Source organism: Cynoglossus semilaevis, chromosome 13, assembly GCF_000523025.1.
Source record: "Cynoglossus semilaevis isolate Cse_v1.0 chromosome 13, Cse_v1.0, whole genome shotgun sequence".
NCBI lineage: Eukaryota > Metazoa > Chordata > Actinopteri > Pleuronectiformes > Cynoglossidae > Cynoglossus > Cynoglossus semilaevis.
This window is the reverse complement of record NC_024319.1, coordinates 991,304-1,001,874: the sequence shown is the minus strand read 5'-3', so window position 1 is coordinate 1,001,874 and position 10,571 is coordinate 991,304. Positions and strand designations below refer to the sequence as shown.

At 44.3% G+C, this 10,571-nt stretch overlaps 2 protein-coding genes across 2 annotated transcripts in view; one reads left to right on the top strand and one right to left on the bottom strand.

The window, feature by feature from the left end:
- The first annotated feature begins 91 nt into the window (after nt 1-91).
- cyp4t8 (cytochrome P450, family 4, subfamily T, polypeptide 8) lies at nt 92-7,299 on the top strand. Its single transcript, XM_008322695.3, has 12 exons — nt 92-346; nt 1,754-1,898; nt 2,192-2,236; nt 2,326-2,453; nt 2,839-2,963; nt 4,087-4,241; nt 4,332-4,438; nt 5,382-5,572; nt 5,657-5,790; nt 6,025-6,089; nt 6,231-6,313; nt 6,733-7,299. Exons 1-12 carry the CDS (start codon nt 155-157, stop codon nt 6,902-6,904), a joined length of 1,542 nt encoding a protein of 513 aa, XP_008320917.1. The 5' UTR covers nt 92-154; the 3' UTR covers nt 6,905-7,299.
- Nucleotides 7,300-9,491: 2,192 nt separating this feature from the next.
- ppp1r8b (protein phosphatase 1, regulatory subunit 8b) overlaps nt 9,492-10,571 on the bottom strand; it is a 24,614-nt gene continuing 23,534 nt past the window's right edge. The window contains exon 7 of the mRNA XM_025061452.1: nt 9,492-10,571. Coding sequence (XP_024917220.1) covers nt 10,365-10,571 — 207 coding nt within the window. The 3' untranslated portion in view covers nt 9,492-10,364.

The following is a 10,571-nucleotide window of genomic DNA, read 5'->3' as shown; positions in this document are numbered from 1 at the left end:
TTTTTTTTCAAACCTTTATTCAAAACATGTTTTTATTGAACTGTCCCTTTAACTGATCTCGTTTCACCGCCCACCAGTCACAGATTCATTGCCTTCAGTACCAGTTGCGTTCACGGGCATTTCTCTGCTCTGAGACACAGTCAACTCAGGGATCATGTCGCTGCCCGCTCTGTTCGAGGTCTTTCTGCCCACCTGGGCTAACGTGCATCAATGGTTGGCTCTGGCCTGTGTCCTGGTCGTGGTTCATAAACTCCACGGTCTGTGGAGGACGAGGAGAACGCAGTTCCGAGTGACGGAGATTTTCTCGGGATCAAAGGGACACTGGCTGTTTGGAAACATACTGGAGGTGAGGAGTGAATCCGTACCGATGCTCGTACACATACGCGTGCACGTTATACTATACGGCGTAAAATCACCGAGGCTGTGATGAGCTGGAAGTTTGCAGCGAGTTTCAGTCACGTAGTCGTGGTGTTGTTGAAACGTCAATATCGGACTCTGACAGTCGTGTGATTCTCTGTAGTACTACTTGTGTAGTACTACTTCGTTAAAGTAGTACTACACACAGAATGTACCCATTTAAACGACAGTTGTCTTAAAAAAAAAAAAAAAAAAGACAACTGCCGTGGAGGAGAAGGGTTGGGCAGTGCAGATGTCCAAACATCTGGACTCCTGGTCCCCTGACCTCACTGCATTCATATTATTGTTTTTTTTTTTAATGAAAATATATCAATGACGTCATCAAGAAGAGGGATACCATTTGATTTCAAAATCAAATTCAAAACCGAAAGAGCCAAGTAAAAAACACACGGAAAAGTTGAAAAAAAAAACGAGCAAAAAGAGCCAAGTAAAAACCAAACGGAAAAGTTGAAAAAAAAAAAAAGATTTACATTATCGGTCTTTGCGAGTAACACGCAGAATAGTGACATACTCTTCCACTAGGTGTCACCAGATGGCTTTAAAAACGAAATAAAAGATTTTCTAGCACGCCATTCTCCTATTCCTGCGAGAATATCGGCATTGTGTTCAACTAAACAGGCACAGGTTTCACAAGATGATTTTGTTTCATTATATATATACGGTTTGGGACATTTGAGTTTGGTGGTGCAGCGTGGGATTTTTTTTCTAATTCTTTATATAATATGTGTTGTGCCTCTAAAAAAAAAAGGTTGGAAAACACTAGTGTAGGGCAGTGGTTTTCAAAATATGGGGCGCACATGCCCCGGTGGACGCCAGAGTCAACTCATTTAAGGTGTGTAATGAGGATAAAAGTAAGGTCAGTTCAGGACAACATGCACGCTAGCTCACAGGGATGGACGTGAGTGGAGGAGTTGATTCCAGGTGACAGTATTACTGCAGTAAACAGAGGAGGTATGACAAGGAGTACGAGTATTTGAAGAAATATAATCACAAAAAACATCAATCAACACAAAGTGTTTGTGCATTTATTTTTTCTATTTCAAAATTCACCAAGTGGGCCAGATTGAACCCCCCAGCGGGCCGGTTTTGGCCTGCGGGCCGTATGTTTGACACCCCTGGTCATCAGTCACTAACCTTCCTCCACCCCTGGCTTACATGCTCTACACCAGTATGGAGGCTTCTACTGTTACACCAACCACCCTTTCCTGTCTGGCAGCTCCTTTGTCTTCCATCTATCCCTTATATATTTATATATATGTTTTGTTTTTTCTCCCAGCCACCCTAGTAGACAACATGCATTTGCAGTTTCTGAATCTACCTCTGCTGTTGTTTCCAGTTTAAACTGGACGGGACAGACTTTGACCTCATCCTGAAGTGGGCCAAACAGTACCCCGACGCCTTCACCATGAAGTTCGGTCCGTTCATGTGTTTCCTTGTGGTTTACCACCCGGAGTATGTGAAGGCCCTGCTGTCGTCTACAGGTGTGTGAACATTCTTTATCCTCATTTAGAACGGGTGTGATGTTGAGGCAGGTCCCTTTAAAGACAGTTATCACGCAATGGTAGTAAAAAATAAAAAAAAGTAGCATCAGCCTGAGGTGGTTTACAAACAGATGGAAACAACAACGGCAGATTCTGAGGGAAATAATGGTAAAATAAGAAAACAAAGAATTTTGAAAAAGAAAGTTGATTGATAATATTTTATTTAATTATTTTTTTAAATATATAATATTTTTTTTAATATTGATTTATACTATACATTTCTTTCTCCACAGAACCAAAGGACGACGTAGGGTATCGGTTTAGTATTCCTTGGATCGGTAAGAAAAACTGAAAAAAACCTCAAGAATCTCGTCTATCTTCATGAAGTGTCCTGTAGGGGTCCTGTAAACACTGTGCTGGTCTCCAGGTAACGGTCTGCTGGTGTCCAGTGGTCCAAGGTGGTTTCGCAATAGACGGCTCCTGACTCCAGGTTTTCACTACGACATCTTAAAGGCGTACGTGAAGGTGATGTCCGACACAACGGCGACGATGTTGGTAGGTGAAAACTAAAAAACTGCATCAACGATGTTTATTTGAAATTATTGGAGGGAAGTCAAAAAGTTCCAAGACATAATTTAAAAAACGTCACTCTGTCTCCCCATCAGAGAATTCCTTCTTTGTGGCCTGAAATCCAGGTCCTTTAAATGTTTTTTTAAGGTTTAAATAAATATGTGATTAAATCAAAGGTCACACAGGTCAAGGTGTTCAAACTGGTCAGAGCTGTCGGACACACAGAGACCAGTCTGAACTGGTTCTAGTCAGTAACACCAGACACCTGCAGACGTCAACACGTCCGTCTGAGGACTTTTCGACTCTGCCTCCTCGTTCAAGTTGAAGAGTTTGAATATTTACACCCGTTTTCCCGCTCATTTGTTCCAAGAAAAAATGGGAGAGCTACACTAAGAGCGAGGAGTCCTTCGAGCTGTTTGAACACGTCAGCCTAATGACACTGGACACGATCATGAAATGTGCGTTCAGCTACAGCAGCAACTGTCAGACTGAGAGGTGAGTCCCTGCGGAGCGCCCACCTGTGGTGTCACTCAGGTGAAACAGTACAATGTGGGTTGTTTACCCTCCTCCAGTTACAGGTTGTTAGTGACATCTGAGTGAAGGTGTTCGTGAGGGGACGATTATTCCGCTACGTTGTGCTTGTTAGCAGTGAATGTGTAGCTATGTAGCAGCATTTTTTTTTTTGCTTGTGCTTAAACTACATATTGTTCTACAAGTCACAAAGTCACGCCCATTGTTACATATGAATATAATCTTGTAAAATAGCTAATAAGGTTACATTACTGCCACCTACTGGGTCTATTCTATATTGGTAAATATAATGAGAACATTCTGAACATTCAACATGTCAACAGAAAGAAAAAAGACTTTGAGACCAAGGGATTACTTTAGCTCATCGCTATAGCTTTACATCTTCAGAGACTTGTTGCCAAGTTCCTGTTACCTTCACACAAACACCATAGAGATTTATGAGCACCAGGGATAACCAGTTCTTTTGACGTTCTCCATGATCCAGATAAACAGGATGAACACGATACACGATACTGAATTTAATATACTTATCTAATTGTGTAACTAAAACACAAATAAAATATAATTCAAGTCCTAAGCTTCATTTGAAATAAAAAAACATTCGGCCACTTAGTCACTTTCTTACTCATGTGTCATGAAGCTGGTTAATTCTCTGCCCTCATTCTGGTGAAGCCTGCTAACAAGGCCAAGCTAATTATCTTACCGTGACTCAGACGAGGAGTGCTGAAATATTCTGGTCGAACCCATGTCCTGATTAAAAGGTTTTATAAATGTCTACAAGATTTGGAGCTTTCACTAAAACACAGCACTGATGCTAACGCTGTGCTCCATGATGCTAACTCTGTGATGCTAACTCTGTGACGCTAACTCTGTGCTCTTCATGAATTACTTCTTTGACTATGAGATATTTGATAATAGTGTTTTAATAAAAACACTTTAAAATTTGCTAAACTCCACCTTCACACTCGTGACCCCCAAAGTCCCCCACGACTGTACCCCCAGCCCATGTACATTAAAGAACAAAGAACGTCTCATCTCATCGTTCTTGACCTGGGTTTAAAATGTTCTCTTTGTTTTTCATTTTCAGTGGAACTAACGAATACATCAAAGCGGTGTACGAGCTGTCGTATCTGATCAGCCGGAGGTTGAGGGTCTTTCCGTACCACAGCGACCTCATTTTCCACCTAAGCCCCTCTGGTTACAGATACAGGAAAGCGTGTAAAATCGCTCACAATCACACAGGTAAGAACCTGTTTAACAAACACTTGTTTGACCTAAACAGTCCCCCTAGTGGACAAAGCGTGCATGTTTGACGTTTTCTGTCTTCTACAGAGGAGGTCATTAAAAAGAGAAAGGAAACGCTGAAGGGAGAAAAAGAGCTGGAAAGTATACAATCCAAGAGGAACTTGGACTTTCTGGATATCCTGCTCTGTGCCAGGGTAAGTTTAGTTACCCTCCGTTACTGGGGCAGTGAGTGTAACTTGTGGATTTGTCCATGTTGAAAGACCTGAGCTAAAGTTTTACTTTGTGTTTTAGTTGCAGGTGAACTGATCCTCTCTGGTCACACATCCACACAACATTTCACCCACTGTGGTTGTTCAGTAATGTATGAGCAGAGACAGCTGTGACATGAACGACGTGTCACTGTGGTTTAAAATGGGATCTGCTCACATGACCTGGTGGTTGATGAGTTTTTTATAGATCAAGTCCATGTGACCTCTTTGACATTTGGTTAAAATTTACTTAACTTGACCAAACTTGGCTTGACTCAAAACGTCTTGACTGAACCAGACTGGACTGGACTTTACAGGACTGGACTGGACCGGACTGGACTGAACTGGACTGGACTGTAGTGGACTGGACCGGACCAGACTGGACTGAACTGGACTGGACTGAATTGGACTGGACTTTACTGGACCGGACTGGACTGAACCGGACTGGACTGCACTGGACTTGGCATGACTCGGCTTGATTCGACTTATGTTGATTGAGCTTGACTTGATTCGACGAGACTCAGTTCCATGGTGTAGCGTTTAGCACGACTCCCTCGGAAGCAGAGAGCAGAGAGTCGTGGGTTTGATTCCCAGAGGAACCACATGCTTGACACCTGCTGGGGGCAGAGGTTAACAGCTAACAGCTGCTGCTAACACAACAATTTGGGGCAGTGGTGGCTTAGTGGTTAAGGAAGCTGACTTGGGTCCAGAAGGCTTGAGGTTCGAGTTCGAGTGAAACCCCAAGTTACCACTGAGGTTTCACTTTGGTGATGGGTTAAAAACAGAGGTTGTGTGCAGTGGTGCAGTGGTGTGGTGCAGTGACTCCACTCGTCGTGACTCCATTGGTTGTTCAGTTCAGTAACATTTCTGTCCGTCTCTCCACCTGCAGGATGAGAGTCACATCGGTCTGTCGGATGAAGAGATCCGAGCAGAGGTTGACACCTTCATGTTTGAGGGCCACGACACCACAGCCAGCGGGATCTCCTTCATCTTCTACTGTCTGGCCTGTCACCCAGAACACCAGACAAAGTGCAGGGAGGAGATCACTGAGGTCCTGCAGCACAAAGACACCATCGACTGGTGAGCTGGTCCGGGTCAGGTCCACGTCTGGTCTGGCTCTGGTGTATATCTGTGGTCAACACTGTCATCTCCACTGGTTTGTAGGGATGATCTGAACAGAATCCCATACACGACCATGTGTATCAAAGAAGCCCTTCGACTTTACCCTCCTGTGCCGGGGATCGCCCGAAAACTCACCAAACCCATGACCTTCTTTGATGGAGTGACGGTCCCTGCAGGTACGAGCGCTGTGATGTCACGGTCCGGCCTGTGTCACAGGGACAGCAGCTGGAACCTAAGTCACGGTGGATTAGCTTAGCACTGTTAGCATATCAGCTGTTATTTATGGAGCAAAAAAGAGAAAATTAAAACATTATAGTTGAGGTTGTGGGTTCACTTCTGTTTGGTCAGTACAACGTCCACATGAAGTACTACATGTGTATCTGACTAAAACCAAAGTTTTTCTTTTCCAGGATGCAACGTCTCTTTGTCGATGTTCGCCATCCATCGAAATCCAGCCGTCTGGGAGAACCCTCACGTAAGTCCAGATCACGTGGTTTCCTGGTCACATGACCTCAAAGTCTCCCATGATCCATCTGTGGATCTTCCTGCACTTTTAGAGATGGTTATTTCTGGACTATAAAGATTATGTTGTTGATCTTCTGAATTTTTCCTCCAGGTCTTTGACCCACTGCGTTTCCTCCCTGAGAACGTGGCCAAGAGGTCGCCTCACTCGTTCGTGCCTTTCTCCGCAGGCCCCAGGTTTGTCCACACAACATGTGACCATAGCGGTCAGACCATAAAATTCAGTGTTTGTTTAAGAAACAAGAAATCGGGGGCAGCACCCTCTAGTGGGGTGCAGAGGTTTTGTGGGGTGAAAACGGAGCAAATCATTCTTTCCCAGAAGTCACAGAGTTTTGAAGCAAAAGCTGTGACTTTATTGAGTGAAGGGGAGAAAAGGGGGCGCTACAATAGTCTTATCTACAAAGGGGGGGTGACATCGGGGCATGAACCTGAGCCACTGTGCCGTCATGTGGCCCAGGGTGAGGCCCACTTTAACATGGTTCCATCTTCTTTGTGTTTTGATTTGTTTCTCATGTGATTGCTGACCGATAACAACCTCACCCCCACCCCCGCCCTCCCACTCCCCCACCCACTCCCACTCCTCCCCACCCCCACAGGAACTGCATTGGTCAGAACTTTGCCATGAATGAGATGAAGGTGGTGGTGGCCCTGACACTGAAGAGGTATCGTCTGATCCAGGACCCAACGCAGACGCCCAAATTGATCCCCAGGCTGGTGCTGCGCTCACTGAACGGCATCCACATCAAAATCAAACCCGTGGATTCATAAGTGAAAGAAATGATTCTCTGTGAAATGTGTGACTAAAGCTGCTAAAAATTCAATCTTCTCTGCAAACTAAAAAGACTAGACTGTGTGTAGATCCTCAGTCTAGATCCTGGACCCACTTGGACTTGGTCTCCTCCAGATGTTTCACCTCTCGTCCAGCAGTTTCTCTGGTTCAAACCAGGATGAAGAAGCTTCTCAGACGAGATGGTCCAACATCTTCAAGAAACCAGGTCCAGTTCTGCACTTCTGAACCACGGTCAGGTGGAGCGAACCCATGATTGAGCCAACTGTGAAGAACAGTTTGTAACAGCCAATGACCAAGAGAGGCTGGGATACAGGAAGTGGAGTCAGAGGACAACAGGAAATAGAGAGAAGATCAAGACAAGGACGATGAGGAGTGAGAACGGAGGTCAAAGGTCAGACCCCAGAGTTTTGACAGCTGCAGCGTGGCTCCTGTGGCTCAACGCTGACGTCATGTGACTCCACAGATCCAAACCAAACTCGAGCAGATGTTTGGTTTCCTCTCAGATGTGAAGGACCTTTGACCAAAGTTGAAGACGTTCCTTAAACTCATAAATGTTCAAACTGACAAATGTTTTACTTTAACACATTAAAAAAACGTTAATGTTTAACTGCTTTTTACACCCAGCCCCCCGCCCCCCCCCGCTCTCCATTGTTTTGACTAGAGCCGTTGTACAGGAGGATCCTGTAGATGATTGTACGAGGGGAAATCAACAAGAAAAATCTTTACTTCTGAAAAATAATAAATCTATTTTTCTTCTAACTCTTCTTCTTCTGTGGTGTTTCCATCAGAGAATTCTGCAGGATGACCTTTGACACCAGGTCACAACAAAACCCATTAGAACAGGTTTCCATTCAGGTTTTATTCAGTCTCTAACATCAGACACCTGCAGGAGTCAGGACTTTCTGACCCAGCGCGGTGCTACGCCCTGACCCGGCAACAGTTCACGCCCGTGTCTGAACTTTCTTCTACTTCTGTAACGGTGGACCCTGACCTTTACCTTTAACCACCACACCAGTGTAGGTAAACATTAATTCTGTCAAAGTGTCACGTCGGTGAAGATTAAAACCAGTAGAGCGTTTTATTTCCCAATATTGGAAAATGTAAAACTGTCAGTGAAACATTACGTAATAATCAGATACTGTCCTAGTTTCTGTTCCTCCTGTTGGGAGAATTCTTTTGGCACAGCCACATCAACAGACAGCTGGAAATTGTCCAAACACTTAATCTTTCCGATTCCAATATAAACAGAGACAGATATTTTACAGCCGTTTACCCTCAAAACTGCAGAAGAATCACTGATATTATCTTGTTATTTCTACTGAAGTTAGTTTCAGCCCAGTACCAATGATCCACGGCCCAGTACGGGTCCCCGCACCAGTGATTTGGGACCCTAGCTCCGTATGAAATATTAACCAGTGAGAGTAAAGTAACAACAAACCTGAAGGCTGTGAGTCAAAAACAATCCATTTCTTTTATTTACATGAGCATAAAAACAGAAACAGAACAGTTCTCCAGATGTTCCACGTAGAATGTGTTATTTGAATATTCTAAAAAAAAAAGAAAAAAAAAGAATGAAAACTGTTTACTGAAGAGCATTCAAGTCCTCTTAGATGGTCTCAGTTTATGCAAATGAGTGTTGGGGGGGGGGTTCAAGTAAATGACCAGTACCAAGATCATTTGTTTATTAGGAGAAAATGTGAAGTAAAGTTCAACCAGCAAAACAAAAAAAACCCAACCACTTACTCTGCTTTCCACTTGGTTACGCCTTATTTTTCACTTGATGTTTTACATTTATGAGATAAAAAAAAAACACGGAACACCATTTTGTCATTGCACCACACGGGGGCGTTGTTAAGTCAATGCCGTCTTCACGACGAGGTTAGGCCAAATCATTTGGACCTTTATAAGCAACGGTTCTAATAGTGTCAACAATTCAACCAACAGTACTATATCGTTCATTGTCGTCAGCACCCCCTGCTGGCAGAGACTTACACGCGAGTCAGTGTCAGTGTGGACGGAAACTTCCGTGATATTTGAAGACAGACGGTCAGAGTACACATCAGATGGAACCACCAGGTGGAACAGAAGAGTTGAGGACAAATATAGTCCACAGTGCTGGTCTTGGTTCAGATCCCGGGTCAAGAAGAACCCGGAGAGAACCGGACTGGAATTACGAGATAGTCCGATTTAACGATAGGCCTTAGGTGAGTGCTAGCAGTTCAACGTACTATGTAAAGCTTAAAAAGCAGGTGTTTACATTTAGCCCCGCCCCCTCTCCCTTTATGGACCAGATCATTTCTCTTTTTGTCGCAGATGGAACAACTGTGAGAAAGAACATTGGACCAGATCATTTCTCCCCCAGATTTAGTTGCAGATGGAACAACTGTGAGAAAGAACAGCAGCTACGTTGCTGGACCTGTTCAGTTGTTTCCCAATTATGGGGGCGTGGCCACAGCAATGACAGTTTCCAGGGTCGGAGCCAAAAAAAAAACAAAAAACACTTGAATCCATTGTCTTAAATACATGAACAAAATAAAAGTGTAACAACCTGGGATGGCTGGGAAATTTTTTTTTTCTGATTTCCTGGTTCTCTCGACCAAAAAGGCACACAGTAAACAGCCTGCCTAAAACTTTTGCACAGTACTATATGTCCACAATATCACCGTTCAGTATCGGTTCATAGAAAAACTCACTTCATAAACTGCTTATATTCGCAACAGAAACATAGGTGGACGACAAAACCATTAAAAAGTGAACAAACTGGAAAATAAAAGTTTTAGGACATAACGAGCGTCGAACTGTTGACTAACGGCTTTTCACCGCAGGATCGCCACGGCGGCGGACTTGAACCCAGAGACAACTGTCGGACAGAACCAGTAAATTCAGTCAGACCTGCGTCTGTTTGTCCAAAGAGTTTCGTGTCGTGGCTCCAGACAGAACATTCTGTCGTCATTCTGTCCAGATGTTGGCGTCAATGAGTCGTTGAGCGGACGCTGAACTTCTTAAAGAGTTCCTTAAATTATTATAAAAAAACAAACAAAACAACGTTCTGCTCCGTTCGACACCGCCCCGACTTCTCACAGTAAAATGTTAAGATACAAAAGTACTTTTCAGCTACGCATCTGATAAAACTATCAAAATATTGGAGGAGCAAAAATAAGGTTGGATTTTTTTTTCCTTCAGTAAAAAAACGCTTAAAGCACAACTCTGGGACAGATGTACTGTCGTTGCCTCGTCACCATGACAACGGTTTGTTTCGACGCACCCACTGCTAACACTGAGTGGTGGAGAGAACATCCAGAAACACGCCACCTAGCTGTTCATTTCCCATCAGAACAATTTTAAAAAAAAAGAGGGATAACAAGAAGGAAGTCGCTGCAGGTCACAGTCTCTGTAGTTCAGGTGCTGACCTGAAGGTCAGCAGCAGCAGGTCAAAGGTCAGATGAGTAACGACGGAGTGGGCTTCTTGCCCGGCCAAGCTTCTTTGGCGTATTTCTTTTTGCGCGGCTCGTTGTGGTTCTCGGGGAGGTAGGGCGCCGTGACGGGGGTGGGGTTGAGGGTGAGGGGCAGCTGGGGGGCCTCTGGGGCCAAGTCCACCTCCGGGGCCGGATTGGGGAATAGCAGAGGAAGGCCTCCCTGCATGGA